The 24276-nt window shown below is 47.2% G+C and overlaps 1 protein-coding gene across 1 annotated transcript in view; it reads left to right on the top strand.

Annotated features, from left to right (window-relative positions):
- KPNA2 (karyopherin subunit alpha 2) overlaps nt 1-24276 on the top strand; it is a 78227-nt gene that overhangs the window by 32965 nt on the left and 20986 nt on the right. Inside the window, exons 5-9 of the mRNA XM_033961785.1 lie at nt 2136-2404; nt 11623-11717; nt 16093-16356; nt 17759-17992; nt 20394-20576. Coding sequence (XP_033817676.1) covers nt 2136-2404; nt 11623-11717; nt 16093-16356; nt 17759-17992; nt 20394-20576 — 1045 coding nt within the window. The remainder of the gene's footprint in view (nt 1-2135; nt 2405-11622; nt 11718-16092; nt 16357-17758; nt 17993-20393; nt 20577-24276) is intronic.

Below are 24276 nucleotides of genomic sequence, written 5' to 3' on the forward strand. Positions count from 1 at the left end.
GCTCAAACTTCTAACATGGAAGGTGCTTTTCCTCATTGCCATCACCTCTGCCAGGAGGGTTAGTGAGATGCACGCACTGGTCGCCGATCCACCGTTCACTGTTTTTCACCATGACAAGGTGGTTCTGCGTACCCATCCTAAATACCTTCCCAAGGTGGTCTCGGCTTTTCACCTCAACCAGTCCATTGTGTTGCCTGTCTTTTTCCCTAAACCCCATTCTCATCCTGGGGAACAGGCATTGCACACGCTGGATTGTAAGCGTGCCCTTGCATACTACCTTGACCGTACCAGGCTCACCGCTCGTCCCCTCAGCTCTTTCTGACCTTCGATCCTAACCGTCCAGGTCGTCCTGTCTCTAAACGGATGCTTTCCAACTGGCTTGCTGCCTGTATTGCGTTCTGTTATGCTCGGGCCGGTCTCTCACTGGAAGGTGCTGTCACGGCCCACAGGGTCAGAGCTATGGCTGCTTCTGTGACTTTCCTCCGTTCCACGCCCATCGAGGAAATCTGCAAGGCTGCCACTTGGTCCTCAGTTCACACGTTCACTACTCACTACTGTCTGGATGCCTTCTCCAGACGGGATGGACACTTTGGCCAATCTGTGCTACAAAATTTATTTTCCTAATGGCCAACCATCCCTCCTCCCTCTCTGTTAGCTTGGAGGTCACCCATGCGTTAAGAATATGCTGCCTGCTTGTTCTGGGATAAAGCACAGTTACTTACCGTAACAGGTGTTATCCAGGGACAGCAGGCAGATATTCTTACGTCCCACCCTCCTCCCCGGGTTGGCTTCTTAGCTGGCTTATCTTAACTGGGGACCACGCTCTCCTCCGTCGGGCGGGAAGGCACTCGCGCATGCGCGGTGTGGCCAACTAGAACTTTCTAGTTAAAAAGGTCCGTACCGGGGCTCCGTCGGTGACGTCACCCATGCGTTAAGAATATCTGCCTGCTGTCCCTGGATAACACCTGTTACGGTAAGTAACTGTGCTTTATTGTTCATGTATTCAGGCATTTTGGATATCAATATGGGATCAAGTTAATATGTTGATGGAGAGTCATGTGGCTTTATCCTATGACACAGTGATTTTTGGAATGTGTATGAGGGCCAAATGCCAAATATCTGCAGCAAACAATAAATTATTGTTGATTCTTACGGGAGTGGGAATTCAACAGATAACAACTAATTGGAAAGACTGTTCTAGATTGAATTGTAATTTTTGGTGGAACTCAGTTTGTCATATGTATAAGATGGAAAGATTTCTTGCGATACAGAGAGGGTATTTTAAAAGATTTCAAGAGGTGTGGAGGCCATTAATTGAATATTATAACGAGTAAAGTTTATTCTTTTTCCTTAGGGGATAATATATAGAAATGGGAGGGATAGGGAGGGAAAAATATTGGAAATATGTTGTTATGAAAAATGAGATATATGTAATAGGATGGGATATTTATTGTTGTGCATTACTGGGTATAATAAAATGTTTAAAGTGTTTGAGGAAGAAGGATGGGGGGAGGGACAGATTTCATGTCAGATTAATTGTATTATCAAAAAGGGATGTATAATTATATATAAATTTGGAAGGAATATTTTATTGATATGGAAAAGGGTGGGAGGTGGGGGGGAATAAAAACATGTATAATAATATTATTTAAGAATGCCAAGTGTGTTATGTAAATTAATTGTAATAATACTGTACACTTGTTGAAAGAAATAAAAAGGAATAAAGATTTAAAAAAAAAAAAAAAAATGTAACGGGCTTAAACACTAGTATTAATATAAGACCCCTAGTATGTGTCAAGATAGGCTAAAACTTGTATCGTAAACTTATGTATGTTTAACCTGTAACTCGTTCTGAGCTCTTTGGAGACAATGGGATAGAAATGAATTATGGTAAATAAATTTATATGCATATGAGAGATTTGCACAGCAAGGAGGAGCTGCATGCAAATATTTCATGCATAATTTTTGTGGGTATCCTAAAAACCTAACTGACCAAGGACAGAGTCGAGAAACATTGATCCGAACAATGAAGAAAACAAGATTCAATACTGCAGTACTCCAGAACGGCTCTGGTGCATGAAGGTTTGGCTCTGATCCTTAATGTGGCTTTTTTTTTTCCTATCTACCCTGGTTAGGAAACTTCTGTCCAGAGAGAAACAGCCACCTATAGACAGCATCATTCGGGCTGGGTTGATTCCCAAGTTTGTGTCGTTCTTGGGCCGCGTGGACTGTAGCCCTATTCAGTTTGAAGCTTCCTGGGCTCTTACCAACATAGCCTCTGGGACATCTGAGCAGACCAAAGCTGTTGTAGATGGAGGGGCCATCCCGGCATTTATTTCCCTCTTACCGTCTCCTCACTCGCACATCAGTGAGCAGGCAGTCTGGGCTCTAGGAAACATAGCAGGTACAGTAGACTGCAGCTCACCACCCTTAAAATGGCATGTCTGGCTCTGAGAGAGTGAAAGAGCTCTGTGCCCTAAAGACCTGAGTAATCTCACTCGACCTACTAAAAGAGAATCCTTCTTGACACCATTGACTTAAGAGATTTATTTATGTTGGTTTTTATACACTACGTGTAGCCTAAGTGGTTTACATTCAAGTACTTCTCCCTAGCTGACCCAGTGGGCTCACAATCTGACTAATATGGGGCAATGGAACCCTAACCCAGGGGTAGGGAACTCCGGTCCTCGAGAGCCGTATTCCAGTCGGGTTTTCAGGATTTCCCCAATGAATATGCATGAGATCTATTTGCATGCACTGCTTTCAATGCATATTCATTGGGGAAGTCCTGAAAAGCCGATTGGAATACGGCTCTCGAGGACAGAGTTATCCCAGGACAAGCAGGCATGATATTCTCACACATGGGTGACGTCATCTACGGAGCCCCAGCGCGGACAGCTTTTCAAGCAAACTTGCTAGAAGTTTCAAGTTTGCACACTGCATCACGCATGTGCTAGCCTTCTGGCCCACTAGAGGGCGCATCTCCACCTCGTGGTCCTCAGTTCATTTTCATCCGCGGAGCCAGAAGCCCTGTGGATAATTTGTGCTCGTATTGCCTTCTGTCGCCGCGGCTGTGTGCGGAATTTCGACGCGGTCGCTGCGTTATTTGTGTTTTCTTTCTTTGTTTTCTTTTAAAAAAAAAAAAAAAAAATCTAACTTTTCCGTTCGCTCCGGGGGCTCCCGGTAGCCGTGGCCGAGGAACCTCGTTTGTTCCCGGCCTTGTTTTGGGCCCATGTCCCGGCCCGTAACGGGATTTAAGAAGTGTGGTAGGTGTGATAGGCTTTTGTCCATCACTGACCCTCACAGGTGCTGCCTAAGGTGTTTGGGGCCCCATCACCCGACAGCATCGTGCCCTAAGTGTGCCACCTTCCAGAAACGGGCCCTTACTCGTCGCAAGGCCCGTATGGCTGATCTCTTCGCCGTCGATACCCCGACGGGGAAGGCCTCGAGCTCGGCCTCGGCTTCGGCCCCGGCCTCGACCTCGGCCTCGACTTCAGACCCCTCGGCTACCTCGAAGCCGGTTGCCTCGCAGAAGCAAGCCCCGGGTAAGTCTCCACTTCCTTCCTCAGTTTCATCTGCCAGGAAGCCATCCTCGGGCTCTTCGTCGGCGGGACCGTCGACCTCGGCCCAGTCCAAGGTGTCGAAGGGGTTAGCCCCGAGGGAATACTCGAAACCGAGGTCGCCCTCTGCGGAGCGCCCCCAGGTGTTGCCTCCGGGTCTCACGATCCCGGCGTTCCAGGAATTGCTTCGCGCTTTAATTTCCTCGGAGCTCTCCGGGGCCATTGAGACCTTGCAGCAGGCTTCGGCCTCGACTTCGGTCTCTGCGGCCCCGCAGTTGGCGACCTCGGCCTCGGGCACCGGCCTTTCAGCGGCCGAAGCTCCCTCGGCCTCGACCTCGACGCTTCCCTCGGATCCGACCTCGGTGAGACAGCCTGAGGTCAGTGTGCGGTCCCGAGACAAGCAGCGCCGGGTACGCCGGATCTCCTCGGTCTCGTCCCCGAGGTCTTCACGGGGTTCCTCGCCCTCGAGCAAGCCTCGGGCGAAACACCGCCTCAAAAAGGCCAAGCGGTCTCGAGCCTCGCCTCTGAGGAGTCATCGCTCGACGACGCCCGAGGGCGGGGCTTTGCGTGTCGAGGAACTCCGCCTCGACAACCCCGATCTCTTACGGTCCCCGATCCGGGAGAGTTCCCGTGCCTCCGAGGCGGAAGGGACGGGCCTCCATACCCCGTACCCCGGGGGGTTCCCCCAGGGGGTCTCTTCGGCGGACTATGTCCCCGACCCCCTCGAGGTCACGAGATCGTGCCTCCTGGGGTTCGGGGTCCGGGGGGCAGGTCGGGTATTCTCGCCAGGCCTCTCCCTTCGGCTCCGTTGAGAAGTCTCGGTCACCCTCCCCGCCTGCACGGACGTCTTCTTTTTCCAAGTTTGTCCATGACATGGCGAGGGCTTTGGGGGTGGACCTGTCGGCAGGGTCACACTATACCAAAGAATTTTTGGAGGAACAGGATTCTCCTGCCCCTCAGCGGGAATCCCCCCGCCTCCCGCTTAACAAGGTCCTCCTTCAGACCTTGCTGCGGAACCTTGAGACCCCTCTTACAGTGGCGGTAGTGCCCACCAAGATGGAATCCAAATACCGGACTCTACCCCCTAAGGGGTTTGACAAGGGACAACTCTCCCATCAGTCGCTCCTGGTGGAGTCGGCTCTTAAGCGTTCGCAGCCTTCTAGAGTTTCGGCTGCTGTCCCCCCTGGGAGAGAGGGTCGGACCCTCGATAAATTCGGCCGTCGTCTGTATGCTAATTCCCAGATGGCCACGAGGGTCCTCAACTATGCCTTCGCCTATTCTTCCTACCTCAGATCAATGGTCAAGGATCTGCCAGATTTTCAGGGGGTGATCCCGGATTCACACAGGGATAGGTTTGCCACTTTTGCGTCGAACCTGTCCCAACTACGATTCTATCTGTTTCATGCGGTATATGACGCTTTTGAGCTTGCCTCGAGGGTCTCGGCTTGTGCGGTAGCCATGCGCCGGCTGGTGTGGCTACGGACCCTCGAGATGGACCCCAACCTGCAGGAGCGATTGGCCAATCTACCCTGCGTCGGGTCAGAGTTATTCGACGACTCCCTGGAGGCGGCTACCAAGAGGCTTTCTGACCAAGAGCGCTCTTTGGCGTCTCTGGTTCGCCCGAAGCCTAAGCCCTCGCCTCAGAGGCCATTTAAACAGCCACCTAGGCGATATCCTCAGAAATCGACACCGGCCTTTTCGAGACCTCCACCCCGACGCCCAAACCAACAGGGTAGAGGGGGGCCCTCCAAGCCCGCTGCGCAGGGGGCATCCAAGCCGGCGCCGTCCTTTTGACGGGATGAGCGGCCGGGGGCTGGCCCCCGCCGCGAGGTCCCCCAACCCCCTCCCCATCGGGGGTCGGCTCACGACTTTTGCCAGGGCTTGGTCAGGGATTACGTCAGACGCATGGGTGCTCCGGACCGTCTCAGAGGGCTATTCGTTAAACTTCTCCAGGCAGCCTACAGACATGCCTCCCGGGGCGTGCCCGTCCAATCGGAGCCAGTTGACCCTTCTCCGAGAGGAAGCCAGGGCCTTGTTGAACCTCCGGGCGGTCGAAGTGGTGCCTCTAGATCAGCAGGGCCAGGGATTTTATTCCCGTTACTTTTTGGTCCCAAAGAAGACCGGGGACTTGCGCCCCATTTTGGACCTCCGGAAGCTCAACAAGTTCCTGGTCAGGGAGAAGTTCCGTATGTTGTCGCTTCCGATTCTGTATCCTCTATTGGACGAGGGGGACTGGATGTGCTCCCTGGATTTGAAGGAAGCGTACACCCATGTTCCGGTGCATCCCGACTTTCGGAAGTTTCTAAGATTTCAGGTCGGGGAGTTGCACCTGCAGTACCGTGTACTACCCTTCGGTCTGGCTTCGTCCCCTCGGGTATTCACGAAATGTATGGTGGTGGTCGCGGCTGCTCTGCGCTCCCGGGGGTTGCAGGTCTTTCCCTATCTGGACGATTGGCTGATCAAGGCCCCGACAAGGGAGGGAGTTATTTCAGCGACCCAACAGACTATCACGCTTCTTCAGGGTCTAGGGTTCGAGGTGAACTTTCCCAAGTCTCACTTGCGCCCGACTCAATCCCTCCAGTTTATAGGAGCCGTGCTGGACACGGTTCTCCTCCGTGCCTTCCTCCCTTCTCCACGGCTGGAGGCACTGCTTCGCTTGGGCCGGCAGGTTTCGCAACTACAGGTAGTGTCGGCTCAACGTATGATGGTGCTTTTGGGGCACATGGCATCGACGGTCCAAGTGACCCCTTTTGCCCGGTTGCATCTGAGGATTCCTCAGTGGACCTTGGCCTCGCAATGGCGTCAGGACCGCGACCCAGTATCTCGACGTTTGACTGTGACTCCGTCTTTCAGACGCTCGCTCCGTTGGTGGACCAACTCTTCCAATCTGTCCGGGGGTTTGCTCTTTCGCGTCCCTCCGCATCGCAAGGTCCTGACGACGGACTCTTCGGAGTATGCGTGGGGGGCTCATCTGGACGGTTTACGAACGCAAGGCCTATGGTCGGCCGCGGATCGTCGGTGTCACATCAACGTGTTGGAGCTTCGTGCCATTTATCTGGCGGCTCGGGCCTTCAGTCACCTCCTGCGCGATCAAGTGGTTCTCGTTCGGACAGACAACCAGGTGGCCATGTATTACGTAAACAAGCAAGGGGGGACGGGCTCTTGGCCTCTGTGCCAGGAAGCCCTGCGCCTTTGGACATGGGCCGTCTCTCAGAACATCTTCTTGCGGGCGGTTTACATTCAAGGGGAGCTGAATTGTCTGGCAGACAAACTCAGTCGTCTCCTCCAGCCGCACGAGTGGTCGCTGAACTCCCGGGTTCTACGCGAAGTCTTCGACCGCTGGGGGACTCCTCAGGTGGATCTGTTTGCTTCACCCGAGACTCACAAACTACCCCTCTACTGTTCTCGGGTGTACTCCCGGGACCGTCTCGAGGCCAATGCTTTTCTTCTCGACTGGGAGGGGAGGTTCCTTTATGCGTTTCCTCCTTTTCCTCTGATTTTGAGAACGCTGGTTCATCTAAAATCGACCAAAGCTACTATGATTCTCATTGCGCCTCGTTGGCCAAGACAGCACTGGTTCTCCCTGCTTCTTCAACTCAGTGTCAGGGAGCCTCTACTTCTGCCTGTCTTTCCCTCTCTGCTGTCTCAGAGTCGGGGTTCGCTGTTACATCCCAATCTTCAGTCTTTACATCTGACGGCTTGGTTCCTTTCCCCTTGACTTCGGTTCCTGTTTCTCAGTCAGTCCGGGAAATTTTGGAGGCCTCTCGGAAGGTCTCGATTAGGCTTTGTTATTCCCAGAAGTGGACCAGATTTTCATCCTGGTGCTCCTCGAACCACCTGGACCCGAGTTCGGTTCCTGTGTCTTCGGTGCTGGATTATCTGTTGCATCTGTCGAATTCTGGTCTGAAGACGACTTCCATTCGAGTGCATCTTAGTGCCATTGCTGCATTCCATCAACATCTCGAGGGTCGTTCCCTCTCTCTGCATCCTCTGGTTTCTCGTTTCATGAGGGGTCTTGTGAATGTTCATCCTCCTCTCAAGCCTCCTCCTGTGGTGTGGGATCTTAATGTGGTCTTGGCTCAACTGATGAAACCGCCTTTTGAGCCTATCGATAAAGCTCTTCTTAAGTTTCTTACTTGGAAAGTGGTCTTTTTGATTGCGCTCACGTCCGCTCGTCGGATTAGCGAGCTACAGGCTTTGGTTGCGGATCCTCCTTTCACAGTGTTTCATCATGACAAGGTGGTTCTTCGCACCCATCCCAAATTTTTGCCTAAGGTTGTGTCTGATTTCCACCTCAATCAGTCCATTGTTCTTCCGGTATTTTTTCCGAAGCCCCATTCTCATCCTGGTGAAACGGCGCTTCACACGCTTGACTGTAAGAGGGCGTTGGCTTTTTATCTCCAACGTACTAAGTCTCATCGGAAGGTTCCTCAATTGTTTTTGTCCTTTGATCCTAATCGGGTAGGACATCCGGTTTCCAAGCGTACCTTATCCAACTGGTTAGCTGCTTGTATCTCTTTTTGCTACGCTCAGGCTGGTCTCCCGCTCTCGGGTCGAGTTACGGGGCACAAGGTCAGGGCGATGGCAGCTTCGATTGTTTTCCTCCGTTCTACTCCTATGGAGGACATATGTAAAGCTGCCACCTGGTCTTCGGTTCATACGTTCACCTCCCACTACTGTCTGGACTCTTTGTCCAGGAGTGATGGCCGGTTTGGCCAGTCGGTGTTACGTAACCTGTTTTCCTAAATTGCCATCCTCCCACCTACCCTCTTTCTGGTTGGCTTGGAGGTCACCCATGTGTGAGAATATCATGCCTGCTTGTCCTGGGATAAAGCACAGTTACTTACCGTAACAGGTGTTATCCAGGGACAGCAGGCATATATTCTCACAACCCGCCCACCTCCCCGGGGATGGCTTTTCTTTGCTTGATATGGAACTGAGGACCACGAGGTGTAGATGCGCCCTCTAGTGGGCCAGAAGGCTAGCACATGCGTGGTGCAGTGTGCAAACTTGAAACTTCTAGCAAGTTTGCTTGAAAAGCTGTCCGCGCTGGGGCTCCGTAGATGACGTCACCCATGTGTGAGAATATATGCCTGCTGTCCCTGGATAACACCTGTTACGGTAAGTAACTGTGCTTTCCCTACCCCTGCACTAACCACTAAGCCACTCTGCCATACAGTAACATTAAATGACAGCATGGTCCATCCAGTCAGGGGAGAAAGGTAACGGGTTGAACCAGCCACTCTGTGCAAGTTAAACAATCCCCCGTCCCCTCCCTTGTGGTGCCTTTTTGTAAAATGTGATTTTTTTTGGGGGGGGGGGGTCCCCTTTTGAATGGAAATGCTCTGTACTCTATCCCATCCTCTTGCCATATAGGAATCTGTTTATCCAATGCCTTTTTCCAGTGCAATAGGTGAGACATTCTAGATAGTAGGGTTATTTCCCTATAGCTGCGTGCTGCTGCAAAAAGAATCCACTCCAGAGATTTCACTCTGCCTCTGTTGTACTTCATTGGGCTCTCTAGCTCCAACTTTGGTTATTTCCTTCTGCACGTGTGCCTGCAGGAGTGTTTGTTCTGCTCTCCCCATTTTACTATTTTTAATTCAATGTAATTTCGTCCCTTTTTTGGGTATTTTACTGCTTGGAGTTAATTTGAAGCTCTCCCTGTTTGAGAATTCATAGACTTTGGTCTGTAGCTGAAGGGCTGATCCCAGCCTGCATAGTTTCTCTGGAGCTCAGGGCCATCCCTGAGGTGGTCTCATCTACTTGTTAATCAGGGGTCGAGTGCCCTTAGAAGGCTTGGCGGGGAGAAACCTGGGCACACAGGTTCTGCCAGCAGGCTATTGGTAGATAGACGCGGCCTGTAGCCAAGTTGAAGAGAATTCCCAGGTATTCCTGCGACCGTGTGATCCATCAGATGGCTTTTATTTTTTTGCATGTAACTTGCCACAACAACCATCATCTTAGGTCCAGGGTGCTGTTGCCAGTCCGAAAGGCAGGTCGAGAGTTGGTAATGCTGCTACAGAACATGAAACCGCATAAAGCTGCAGTGGGCCAGGATAAAGTAAATGTGCAAATAATGCATCCGTGAGAACCAGAGGCAAGAAACTACCCTGGGGCCCTTATTGCAATGACTGGAACCACGGCCTCCATGTGAAAGCAGGGAACCTTGAGAGCGGTATTCATGAGCCGAAGAGCTTCTGAGCACGAGAAAGTATGTAGAAATCTCCCTGAGCCCGAGAGTTTGGGCAACCCCGGCTCTAGAGCTTGAATCTCCTGCCAGTCCTGAACGCTGGCTGGAATCTTGAGCGCTGTGACCAGGCAACCTGTAAGAGCCCACAAACCAATCTGGCACAGGCTGGGCAAATTCCAGCTTGTAGCCCGACCGAAGAAAATCCAAGACTCGCTTGTCAGACGTAATGCATATCTGGGCAGAAAAATAGCCGGCCTCCTATCTGAAGAGGAGCATCCCTCGGCCTGGCACCATTTTGCCTCTGCAGCAGGAGGCGCAGAACTGGAGGAGGAAGGCAGGGAACACCTGTAGCCATTATACCCTCATTGGTAGCCCTGAGAAGAAATCTGCAACTTTGGCCTTTATCTGCTGCCATGTTTCTCTCTGGGATAGGCACGTGGGATCTCTCAGAGAGAGAAAAATATAATGGTTACTGTGGATGGGCAGATTAGATGGGCCATTTGGCTTTTATCTGCCGTCAAGTTTCTGTTAGGTCAAGATTGCTGTGACCAACAAAATTAGAACAATCGGAACCACTGGAGGGTCAGCTATCAGGCAGAGCCTTAGGGTGACGGTCCGTTCTAGAATCCACGAGGTCGTCCAGACCTTAGCCAAAGAATAACTACTCCTGCAAAAACAGTCCAGCCAAAGTAGCCTTGGAAGTGGAGTCGCCAGTCTGTTGTCTGAATCAAAGTAGTCTGCGGGCAGAGATGGGAGTATGCCAACACCTTTGCTAAACCCGCATACAGTCATACAAAACCTCCGCCATATAACCAAAAAGTTGAGGAGAGGGAACCAGCTCTAGACGCTCCAGTATGTGCATTTGAGAGAAACCGGCGTGTACCACAAAAGACGTCGATTTAAGCAGCTTTAATGCCTAAAGCGGCTGCACAAAAGTTTCCTGAGGACACGTGCAGAAGGGAAAGAACTGAAGGTGGAGCCAGAGACCCCAGTGAAATACAACAGAGGCAGGGTGAAAAATCCAGCGAGTGGATTCCTTCTGCAGCAGCACACAGCTATAGGGAAATAACCCGACTGTTTAGACCAAAGGTGTCAGTCGCAATCCAGTCGGGTTTTCAGGATTTCCCCAATGAATATGCATGAGATCTATTTGCATGCACTGCTTTCATTGTATGCTAATAGATCTCATACATATTCATTGTGAAAATCCTGAAAACCCAACTGGATTGCAGCCCTCAAGGAGGGACTTTGACACCCCTGGTTTAGAATGTCTCACCTGTTTACTGGAAAAGAGCTTACCAGGGTAAGTACATAATCTTTTTCTTGAATTTAGTCATTGTTTTGCCTCTCCCACATCAGTGGAAGAGCATTTCAGGCACCCACCACCTTTCCATGAAAGTGTTTCCTGATGTTGCTTTTAAGTTTCCCTACTTGCAGCTTCATTGCTGTTCTCCTTGTAAAAGTACCTTTCAGTTCATATTCTGAGGCCCTCAGTATGTTTATCATAATCACAAAAGTAAAATAAAACAGCTTCTTCATCATCTGTCTCTTTAGCTATAAATGACAATATTATTATTAAGACTTAACCAAAAGGAAAGATTTATGAACTCTTAAGAGTTTTACCTCATGCAAAATTGTCATTTCTTTAATAAGACATTAACTTTTTTTTCTGAGGCCCTCCAAGTACCTACAAATCCCAAATGTGGTCCTGCAAAGGGTTGGAGTTTGAGACCACTGCTATAGATAGATTTTTGCTGCATCTGCCTTCTGTCAAACAATAAAAATTGGTGTATTTTGGAAGCTGTCCAGTTGGTGGTATGTGTTGTGTTTTTTGTTTTGGTTAATGACATTAGCTTTCTTTGTCAAAAGGTGACGGATCCACTTACAGAGATATGGTTATTAAATATGGTGCGCTTGAGCCCCTCCTTGCTCTGCTTGCTGTGCCGGACTTATTCTCACTATCTGTAAGTAAAGCTGCTTCACTACCTCCCATTAGTACATGACACATTTTCTATTAGTCAGAACCTGCAACTTTAACTCCAGATACAATAACATAGAAACATAGAAGATGACGGCAGATAAGGGCCATAGCCCATCAGGTCTGCCCACTCTACTGACCCACCCCCAAGTCTACTATCCTAGGGATCCCACTCCTGGCACCAGGTTCCCTTGGCTTAACCCTCTAAGGCAGGGATCTCAAAGTTCCTCCTCAAGGGCTGCAATCCAGTCGGGTTTTCAGGATTTCCCCAATGAATATGCATTGAAAGCAGTACATGCAAATAGATCTCATGCATATTCCTTGGGGAAATCCTGAAAACCCAACTGGATTGCGGCCCTCCAGGAAGGACTTTGAGACCCCTGCTCTAAGGGATCCCACATGGGCATCCCATTTGCTCTTAAATTCTTGCACGCTGTTTGCCTCGATCACCTGCACCGGGAGCTCGTTCCAAGGATCAACCACTCTCGGTGAAGAAATATTTCCTGGTGTCGCCATGAAATTTCCCGCTCCTGAGTTTGAGCGGATGCTCTCTTGTGGCTGAGGGTCCTTTGAGAAAGAGAATCTCTTCTTCCATCTCGATAAGGCTGGTAATATAACTTGGAGCACTCTCCCAGAACGAATACGCATGAGACAGATTTGTATGCCAGTTAACCTTTCTTATATACAAATCGGTTTCATGCATATTCAGTAGTGATTTGCATATAAGAAAGGTGACAGGCATAAATCTCTACTCTGAAGCTGGAGTCTTGTCGATACATTTTTTTTTTTCCCCCAACTTCTCTGACTCCACCCAAAATTGCTTCTGACACCACAGCCAAAACTATGCAGTTGATTTCTGCTTTCAAAAGGGTATGTGTATTTTAATTGAGTCTATCCTTCCATCATGAGTGGAGGTATTCCTGGGACAGAGATAGCTGCCTGTAATAGCACTTTAACTGATAGCAGATAGGACTGATAGTTCACTTTCCTGTCTGCACATCCAGGGATGTAGCTCTGCTTCCAGCTTGCAAGGTGTGATGTCTAGGATAACCACCGTCATGTTCTGCTGTCTTATAGCTAGCAGTTGGTACTCTTCCCCTCTCAGTCCAACCTGACACCATCACCCGCACAGCTATTTAATGTCTGACCTGCCAGATCTTTGGCATGACGGGGAACCATCCAGAATAGTTACAATCAATAGAAAGTGGGTTCGTCAACCAGCTAGTTTCAAGAGTGTGTACGTTTTAACGCTAAAGCTGCTCCTAGTTTTTACAATGCTTGCGGCCCTCCAGACCTCCTTTGACTTTCTTTCTGTGAGAGAAACATTCCCTGTGCTTATCATATTGTCATCTTGAAGTTAAATTTGAGACATCATCCACTGTGGGAGGACATCCTATGTATCCTCCACCCTCTCTGAGAAAATAATTTTCAGACATGGATCCTAAAGATTAAAACCCCGCTTGGGTTCTGATCTCATTTTATGATACTTTGCTTTGAGTCTAAGAACCAATTCTTAAAATGAAAGACATTCTCAATCTCCCCTGTAGGTTAATAGGTATTGAGAGAGTCTTATCATATTTCAGGTCTACGTACAGCAGTTGGAAAACACATTAGTGTATAAAGGAGAGCTGCTTTTTAAAATTAGGTTTTCAGAAGTAATTGGAAAGAGATTACATCTATAGATTACATACAACATATTACCAGCAATTGGAAAAATTACAATAGGCTTAACTACACATTTTGGTGGAATTCGCTATGTCATATTTATAAAATGGAAAGAACAATTGCCATACAAAAAGGGAATTATAATAGTTTTAAAAAGATTTGGGGGCCATTAACAAATTATTGTAATGAATAGACATAATTTTCCACTGAAAGTACATTTATACGTAGGGGGAGGGGGGAGGGTAGAAAGTTCCTTTATTGGTCTTATTAATAGATAAGAATACAATATTTATATGATATTTTGAATTAAATTATTTGTGGGAAGAGTGGGTGGGGAGGGAATAAATTTATGTATGTAAAATCATAATTGAATGAATTTCAAGTAATGTATAAAAGTTTCAAATTATGTAATATTGTGTACTTGATGTAAGATGAAAAATGAATAAAGAATTTGAAAAAAAAAAATCTGTACTAATCTAACAGCCAATTAAACAAAAACAATCAAACTTAAAAAAAGCCCGTTCTGCAACATATAAATGAGACCCACCTAACTTATTTGTTTAAAAATTTATATACTACCTAAATACTAGACTTAACTGTTAAATACATAAAATCAACATCAAAGTGTAAAAATTAAACGAATACATCATAGAAATGCTTTAACATAGTAACATAGTAGATGACGGCAGATAAAGACCCGAATGGTCCATCCAGTCTGCCCAACCTGATTCAATTAAAAAAAAAATTTTTTTTTTTTTCTTCTTAGCTATTTCTGGGCGAGAATCCAAAGCTTTACCCGGTACTGTGCTTGGGTTCCAACTGCCGAAATCTCTGTTAAGACTTACTCCAGCCCATCTACACCCTCCCAGCCATTGAAGCCCTCCCCTGCCCATCCTCCTCCAAACGGCCATACACAGACGCAGACCGTACAAGTCTGCAAAGTAACTGGCCTAGTTCAATCTTTAATATTATTTTCTGATTCTAAATCTTCTGTGTTCATCCCACGCTTCTTTGAAGTCGGTCACAAACAACTGGATTTTTAGCTGTTTCTTAATACAAAATGCCATTGCCCTAATATCTGCATATCTCCCCAGCACTATCGGGTCCAATAACCTTTGGTTTTCAGATTGCAAAGATCTATTTGGCTGATAAAGAATCGCAACTTGACAAAAATACCAGTGTTTGATGGTAAATAGTTTGGTGAATCAAAGAAGCAGCCTTATGCTGAACCCAAAATGTTACTGGCAGCCAGTGTAATTTTTTTCCATCCGATCCACACCCTTAACCAGCTTGGCAGCAGTTGTACTAACTAACACTCTCCCTCTTGCTTTGAAATTACGAGAGAGAGCGCATTACAGTAGTCTAGTCTTGACAGAACCGTCCCTTGAACAAAGTTCTAAAGTCGGAAGGGGAAAGCAACAATTTCAAGCAATATAACCAGGGCTGTGGAGTTGGTAGATAAATCCTTTGACTCCTCAGTTTCTGGTACCCACGACTCTGAACTTCACACTAGTAGAAATACAACTATGTACTGGGCTTTATTCTTACATCAGAGAAGTACTTAACGCATTGTTGGCAGGAAATGAGAAAACATGTTTATCACTAGAGAGCAGGAGCCGACAAAACTCGGCTTCTATAAATTAGTGTTGGGTGTGGCAAATGTGTAAAAATCACGTATTATCTATCATTAGACGTTAGGCGGTGAAGATACCTGACGATGTGCGGAATTAGGATAGGAAGAGTTCAAAATCATAAATAAAACAGCGGTAAATTCAGTTGTCTTTCCTTAAATTTCTTCAGTATAAAAGTAGGGGTTTTTTTAAATTTTGAAATTAACCTTGAATGTTGTCATTTATAACAAATTAATTAAAATGTGTTCAAATTATAATAAAGAATTCAATATAAGAAAAGAAACTGAAAGTTTTATTAAAAAATAAGCAATGGTGAAAACCTTGCTCTTTACAAACCCAGCGCCTTAGTCATTCACCCAGAAATGCCACTCAAGTCAACGCACCTACACCAATCTCATCAGATGCTACTTAGTGCATATGTTTTATTGTCATGTCTATATTGTAAATTATTGTCATGTCTATTGTAATTTATGTAAATTATGTCATCTATGTCCTGTCTCGAATATTATGGATGTACTTTATAAGCCGTTCTGGGCTCCTTTGGGAGGACGGGCTAAAAAATTGAATGAATGAATAAATAAATAACTTCCCGTGCAACATTTAAAGAATTTGCCCGCTTTTTGGTGGATATCGGCACAAAATGCCTGCAAACAATGTGTTTTGACTATTATTTGTGAAATGGGACATTTGAACTTGCTGTATTTTTTTTTTTTATTATTATAATTTAAATTTATCAGGAGTCTGAGTCGGTACATTTTTATCAACACCGACTCCAGGTACCCAAAATTGTCTCCGACTCCAAAGCCCTGGATATAACACGTGAAATTGGCTAAAACGTTTCTTTACTCTCTTAACTAGATGTGAAGTTTCTTTAATGGTATTTTTTTTTTTTAGGTGCTTCCAAGTTTATAAGCATTTACAAGTATGATTTCTACCCAACTAACTTGTATTATAGTGGCAGGGAGGGAGCGTTGGATCCAGATAACTTGTTTTCTGCATTTTACTATTTTTGATCTGTTTTCATAGTGATTTCTTAGTTTTCTGACTAGTTCTCTGTGTTTTCAGTCAGGGTATTTGCGCAATATCACCTGGACCCTGTCAAATCTGTGTCGGAACAAGAATCCAGCTCCCCCTCTAGACACAGTCCAGCAGATCCTACCGACGCTGATCCGACTGCTTCACCACGATGATAAGGAGGTCTTGGCGGATGCATGTTGGGCCATCTCCTACCTTACAGACGGTACAAATGACCGCATTGAAGTCGTGGTGAAGACTGGAGCGGTGCCACAGATTGTGAAACTGCTGGGCTGTGGTGACTTGGCAATAATGGTGAGCTATGCATTGTTGTAGAAACCCTTAAGACATAACTAAAGCAAGTTGCACAGTCCTGTGACCCTATTCATAGAGTAGACTCTCCAGGCAGCAGATCATAACATTTATATTTTTTGTACTGAGCTTCAAACTGTCTTAGGGGCATGGAGGGGGGGGGCGCCCCGGATGCTGTCTTGGGTGCACCAACACTTCACCGCCGCCCCCCCAATACCTCTTTAAAATCTTTGCCAGTGCAAGCAACTACTCTAGCCTGCTGTTTGCGTTGGTCTGGCTCCCTCTGAAATCACTTCCGGGTTGCGGGGCCAGGAAGTGATGTCGGAGGGAAATCCAACGCCAGTGCGAGCAGCAGGTTGGAGAAGCTTCTCACGCTGGCGAAGATTTGAAAATGTACGAGGGCGAGAATGGGGTTGGGGGTTGGCATGGATGAGAGAAGGGTGCAAGAGGGCGCCACTGCTCCGGGCACCTATCTCCCTCACTAAGCCACTGCATAAGGGCAGAAACTTCCAGCTACCATCTTTGTCTTATTTTTTTTCCTCACCCTTTCCCAAAAGTCATTTTGAAAGTGTAAGATGATGCAATGGTGTTCCAAGTTATTGCAGTTTTCCTTAGGTGGTCAGATTTTCTCACCCAGCTGTTCAGATAACTCATTCAGATTAACCCAATCCTTAGACAAACCAGGTTTGTTTGTTTTTTGTTTGTTTTGGAGCTATGTATGCTTTCTTTTAACACTGGAAAAGCAGTTCAGCCATTGGTAGCAGCCCTGGTGTTCTTACATTGCATTAGTCTTCCTTCCTGTAAGGTAAAATGATGCTGTTGATTTGTGGATGGGGTCAAAGCATGATTGGTACCTCCAGTTAGCAACCTACTATATATACTCGAATATAAACCGAGAATTTGGGGCCAGAAAAAGGGCCCAAAGTGGTCCGTTTATGTTTGGGTAAGCACTGACCCACCCCCTTCCTGAACCTGTTGCAGGCTTCTGCTGGGCCTGTCATAAGACCGGGATAGGAGGGATCCCTTCTGTCTCCTGCTCTGGCTGACTTTGAACAACTTTTATTTCCCTCCTAATCATTCCTGTTAAATCCCTGGTCTTCCAGCGGGGACAGGAGGTGGGAGGGATACACCACCGCACTCTCCTCTCCCCTTTGTTTAAGTCAACCTTTTTTCCTCCTTTTTTTTTTTTTTGGGGGGGGGGGAAGGTTACCTTGGTTTATATTCGGGTCAGTTTATATTTGAGCATATATAGTTTGTGGAGGATAATTCTAAATTCTTTAAGCATGGCTTACCTATCTAGATGCCCTCATGCATGTTGTGCCTACAAGAACCTAGACATAGTGTAATGCCATGAAATGAAATAGCTGACTTTTTTTTTTCCCCCTTCCCCCCCCTTTACTTGTAGACTCCTTCCTTAAGAGCAATAGGAAATATTGTAACGGGTACAGATGAGCAGACGCAGGTGGTTTTGGAATCGGGAGCTTTAACAGTGTTTCCAAGTCTACTGTTGCATCAAAAAAGTAATATCCAGAAAGAGGCTGCTTGGACACTATCCAACATTACCGCTGGGAGGCAAGACCAGATTCAGCTCGTGGTCACTCATGGGCTTATTCCACCCCTTGTAGAACTTCTGAAGAAGGTAAGTCTGTCCAGTTACTGTTGTGTGTGTGTTTACATGCATGATAGAAGAGTGGGACTTGGGGTGTGATTGTATGTGGTGATCTTGAGGTGGCTGGACAGGTTGAAAAGGCCAAGGCGAAAGCTAGAAGGATGCTAGGGTGCAGCCAGTAGGAAAAAGGAGGTATTGATGACTCTGAGACCTCATTTAGAATATTGTGTACAATTCTGGAGGAAGACTACTAAAATGGTGTGTGGTCTTCGTGATAAGGCGTATGGGGACAGACTTAAAGATCTCAATCTGTATACTTTGGAGGAAAAGCGGCAGAGGGGAAGATGTTTAAATACCTATATGACATAAATGCGCATGTGTTAATTCTCATTCATTTAATAGGAAGTTTGGGAATGAGAGAGCATAGGAGGAAGTTAAGAAGTGATAGGCTCAGAAGTAATCTAAGGAAATAAACTTTTTTTTACAGAAAGGGTGGTAGATGTATGGAGTAGTTTTCTGGTAGAGATGGTGGAGACAGAGACTGTATCTGAATTCAAGAAAGCGTGGGACAGACGCATGGGATTTCTTAGGGAGAGAAGGAGATAGTGAATGCTGCCAATAGGCAGACTGGATGGGCCATTTGGCCTTTATCTAGCATCATGCTTCTAGGTTTGCTCTCTTCCCCCCCCCCTCTTTCCACTGCAGCCAGGAAGGAAATAGCATGTTTTTTTTCAGTTTCAGCTGAAATCAAAACTTCTGCCAAAACTAGGAGCTTGGTGTTGGAATATTTTATGCTCCATGTATAGATCAAAGTTGTATTAAGCAAAGAAAAAAAATTATCTTTACAGTATCTTTACAGCAAAGTGGTCTTCTCTTACAAAATATCTTCATATATGAAAATTTGTTTTTAAGTTTTTTTATTCATTTTTCATATAACAACAAGTGCACAATCTAAATTCATACAAATTCATTAAGTATACACTTGACATTCTTTCATACCTTACTGTAAATATAACATTTCATTATATACTCTTTTACTATAATTTTTAAACAGCATATAATACTTAATAAGTAATAAGTATGTCAACTATTACTCAATTATAACCTCCCTCCTTCCCCTTACTTTGGGAAATGCATACAATAAAACAAAATATAATGTTAAATTATTTATATATTATGATGAATAAAATAAACCCACCCCCCACATCAAATATATTTCTTTATTTTCTTTCATGTATGTATATAAAATGTTAATAAAAAATAATAATGGGAAAGGGGGTGATATATAGTTATATTATTGGTTTAATCAATATTTTTGAATATAACACATGTATGATATGCTTGATTTACAATATTTGTGGAAAGGGAGGTGGGGAGGGGCTTAATTTATGTATTTAAGATGATAATAGAAAATAATTTCAAGTGATGTGTATGATTCAATTGATGTAATATTGTACACTTGATGCAAGATGAAAAAATGAATAAAGAATTGGGGGGGGGGGGGGGGGAAATTTCCTTGACCTGAAAAAAAACATCTGAAACAAAAAGCTTGTCTGGTTGTGTGAATGTGAACACATTTATTGGTGTGAATATGATCTGTGACATTAACTATGTCATATTTATTGAGCAATACTAAACTACTTATTTCCATACATAATTCAAGCAAGTGAATATTTTAAGCCAAAAATAAGTTTTTTTTCCATAGCATCTTTCCCACTATTCCAGACCAGTGGGGGGGATTATGTCCATCTACCAGTAGGTGGGGATACAAAATACTGACTTTCCTCCCACTAGTCTGGAATTGTGATAAGGACTAATGGAAAGAAAATGATCAGGTAAGACTTGATTTCTCCTTGCAAACTATTGTCGATCTGCATACAGCTGACCTGCTGGACTGTTCACTTGCTACAGGAGTTGGGCGTAGGCAGGTACTTTCTGGAAGATTGTTTCCAAATCTGAACTTGAGGACCGTGGATGGTGTATACCTTGTTTTAAGGCTGCAAGAAGTCCTAACACAAATGGGGACTGCAAGGAAAGATGCACATTGGGGTCCATGATAATGGTGGTGAATATGATCTGTGACATTAACTATGTGGCCCACACACTGCAGTATTCATGATGCACTTTTGTTGCAAGTATATCTTCTCTCCCTTCCCTGGTCTTCCTTCCTGGCTCCCTCACCCAAAGTGTGTCTAAATTTTTAGTTCTGGCTTTACATTCAGCTTTGTATTGAGATGTTGGGGATGAGAAAGTGTTAATCCGTATTGGAACATTGTTGTAAATTTGACTGGGGATGGTGATAGGTGAATTTATATGCTAGTTAAAATAAACACACTTGACTCTTTTTGTTCATTGTTCTAAATCCATTTCAGTTCCACCCTGTTCACCAGTACGACAAGGTCTTCACATTTTTATTTTTGATTAAATGCAGGGTGACTTTAAGTGCCAAAAGGAAGCTGTGTGGGCTGTGACCAACTATACAAGCGGTGGGACAATTGACCAGGTCGTGTATCTTGTCCAGGCTGGTGTGATGGAGCCCTTGGTCAATCTCTTGATGGCAAAAGACAGCAAAACTGTCCTTGTTATTCTGGATGCCATTACCAATATCTTTCTGGTAAGAGCTCGTTGATTCCAGTCGGCTTTTAGACTGTTCCAAGGAATAAGCTGTATGGGAGCTTCTGTAGTGCCTGGTAGACTGATATAGTCCTTACGAATGAGTATATATCTCATCATGACCAGTAGGTGGAGACTGAAACAAAATTGGAACAGTACATAAGAGGTACCATCCCCTATTCCTATCAGTCTGCCGAATAGCCAAGCAGAACTAAGAACTTAAAACAGAAATAAACAATACTCGAAACAGGAGAAACAACAAATATACCCAAATGCTGTTGGGAAATGCAAAGGAGAGATCCCAGCAAGAAAAGGTCCCTACAGCTTGCCAGCTGAGTCATAGCTGCTGCTGTTACTTCTTCCCGGCCCTAGAAAAATACTAGAACCCGCAGAAAAACAAAAAATCTGCATGCGAGCAAAATAAAAACCCGCAAGCACTGCACAAAGATAGGATGCGGGACTATACCAGTCTACAGGCAAACAGAAAGAAAATTAGCAGGTAAGAACCTAATTTCTCCTGGCTTGCTGGGACCATCTTGTTACATTGATGTATAGAGGGCAATGTCATGGAAAATTTTTATGGTTCTATCTCTAGAAGAGGCTTAATGACTCTCTCACTAGTTACGCTTGATTCGGGTTTGTAAGCGCTTAAAGTACCCTCTGACATAAGCTGTTGGGTTCGAGTTTAAGTGGCTTCTGTTTGGTCCCACATATATCACAAGAGTATAATTTATCTTATCCCAGGACAAGCAGGCATGATATTCTCACATGTGGGTGACGTCATCTACGGAGCCCCGATGCGGACAGCATTTCAAGCAAACTTGATTGAAGATTCAAGCTTGCTGGCTGCACCACGCATGTGTGCCTCTTGCTCCACTAGAGGGCGCATCCCCTCCTCGTGGTCTCCAGTTCGATTTTTTCCGCTGTGCTAAGAAGACACGTTTTTCTTAGCACTGCCCCAGTGCCTTCTTTGCACCGCAATTTATTATATTTTTTCTTTTTTCGTCGCTAAAAGTCGCTGTGCGTAACAAATTTTTTCTTTCTTCCTGCTCATCGCGCTTTTCGCACCCTTTTTCTCGCAATCCGGGGGCTCCCGGATCGCCGCGACCGCAAGGCCTGATTGGCTGCGGCCGCCTGGATGTCCCGGCCCATTACGGGCTTTAAAGAGTGTACCGAGTGCGAGCGTCTTCTATCTCTCACAGACCCGCATCGCTGGTGCATCCTTTGCCTGGGGGCCGATCATCCAACAGAAACTTGTCCCCGGTATGCTACCTTCCAACAGCGGGCGCTCTGACGATGACGGGCCCGCATGGCGGAACTATTTGCTACCGACCAACCCTCGACCTCGAGATCGGCCCCGGCCTCGATCTCGGCCCCGCCTCGGGACTCGACTTCGAAGGCCTCGAGCTCTCAGAAGTCCTCTGCCCCGGGTAAGTCCCCTCTTCCTTCCTCAGGTTCCACATCGTCGAAGAAGCCAACCTCGGGGACAATGGCCGGACAGAGTGGGGAACTCCTTACCCACGGCCCCGGCGAAAACCCAGAAGACCTCGGGACGTGCCTCCACCACTCGGGAATGCTCCGAAGCGAGGTCGCCCCCGCTGGAGAGCACAGCGGCCTTGGACATGCCATCGATGCTGTCCGTGCCAGTATTCCAGGAACTGCTCCGGGCAATGATCACAACGGAGCTATCCGCTGCCATGGCTCACCTTCAACCGGCCTCGACCTCACGCGCACCGGACCAGCCTGAGCAACGCGCCAAGACTCCTCGAGGTAAAGCGCGCCGTTCTCGTCGCCTCTCCTCTTCATCGGATTCCTCTCCGAGGCATTCGAGGCGCATGTCCCCGGCGGAGCGCCGCGGGGCGAAACGAAAATCGAGACACCTCTCTAAGAAAACCCGGAGTTCCCCTTCGGCTCGAGGGCGCACCCCCTCGACTCGATCGGGGGGGCTGCTAAGGGTTACCGAGCTATCTCTCACCAACCCACAGCTCCTATTGACTCCTCCTCGGTCCGGGGCTCCGGTCCGAGGCCCAAGGCTTTCGCCGAGGGAGTCCGGGGAGGGATCCCCGACCAGACATCGGTCGGTACCCAGAACCCCGGCGGCGTCCCCGAGGGGCTCCCCGAGACGACGCAGGTCCTCGACCCCGGAGCGCTTCCACAGCGCGTCTCCAGTATCGGACCGAGGGTCTGAGCGAGAACCCCGCTATTCAAGGGAGGCTTCTCCTTCCTTCTCGGCCAAACGGAGGTCTCGGTCACCGTCCCCGCAAGGGGCCACGGGACCCCACCGACCATCCTTCACGAGGTTCGTCAAGGACATGGGACGTGCCCTTGACTTGGACTTACAATCTGACTCAAGGTACTCCAAGGAATACCTGGCAGAGCTGGATATGCCTTCCCCGCCCCGAGAGTCCCTCCGGCTACCACTGAACCCTGTACTCGGGCAGACCCTTATCAGGAATCTTGAAACTCCTTACATGGTGACGGCGGTCCCATCTAAAATGGAGTCTAAGTACCGGACGGTACCTTACCCGGGGTTTGAGCAACCACAGCTTTCCCACCAATCCTTACTGGTGGAGTCTTCTCTAAAAAAAGCTCACTCCTCTAGGGTGTCCGCGGCAGTCCCTCCTGGACGCGAAGGCCGGACACTGGACAAATTCGGACGCTGGTTGTATCAGAACTCTATGATGACCGCTAGAGTCCTGAACTACACCTTTACTTTTTCCTCCTACCTCAAGCACCTCATTGGGCGGCTTGCCTCCTTCTCGGAGAGCTTACCCACCCCTCGCCAGACAGAGTTCGGCCTCCTCCTCGAGGATTTTTCCAACCTCAGACTGCACTTGTTCCATGCCGCTTATGACGGCTTTGAACTGTCTTCCAGGGTCACAGCCTTTGCGGTGGCCATGCGCCGGCTGGCATGGCTACGACTCGTCGATATGGACCCTAACCTGCAAGATCGGTTAGCCAACCTCCCTTGCGTCGGGAAGGAGCTCTTCGACGACACCATCGAGGCTGCTACGAAACGGTTGTCGGAACACGTCTCTTGTCCGGCAGAAGCCTAAACCACAGGCCTCTCGCCCTTTCCGGGGATTACCTCACCGCTACCCCCAGAAGTCCACACCGGCCTTTATCTCAGGACAAGCGGGCAGGTATTCTCACTAGTGGGTGATGTCATCCGACAGAGCCCCGATACGGACATCTTGCAAGCATGTCTTGCTTGAAGAAACTCAGAAGTTTCGAGATGCCCGCACCGCGCATGCGCCAGTGCCTTCCCGCCCGATGTACCGGGCGTGTCTCCTCAGTTCTTTTCTTTCCGCGGAGCTGAGAAGTTTCTCTTCATTCTGCGCTGACTGAATTTCAGTATATTTGCCTTCTTTATACCGCGTTTTTTGTTTCTTTGAATTTATTTCAATTTTAATTTATATTTTCTAAAAAAAAAAAAAAGGTTAAAATTATTTCTTCCGGCGGTTCGGCCGGGCCGGCCTCGTGGCTTCGGCCTAGCACCTTCGACCTTGCAGCGTCGATTTTCCGGCCTATGTTCCGGCCAATCACCGGTTTTAAGAAGTGCAGCAAGTGCCAGCGTGCGATTTCGTTGACGGACCCGCATCGACGCTGTCTTCAGTGTCTTGGTCCAGAACACGTTCCGAAATCGTGCCGGCCTTGTTCCACGCTCACTGCGCGCTCGTTTAAACGGCGCTGCTTGCTCT

Source organism: Geotrypetes seraphini, chromosome 10, assembly GCF_902459505.1.
Source record: "Geotrypetes seraphini chromosome 10, aGeoSer1.1, whole genome shotgun sequence".
Taxonomy (NCBI): Eukaryota; Metazoa; Chordata; class Amphibia; order Gymnophiona; family Dermophiidae; genus Geotrypetes; species Geotrypetes seraphini.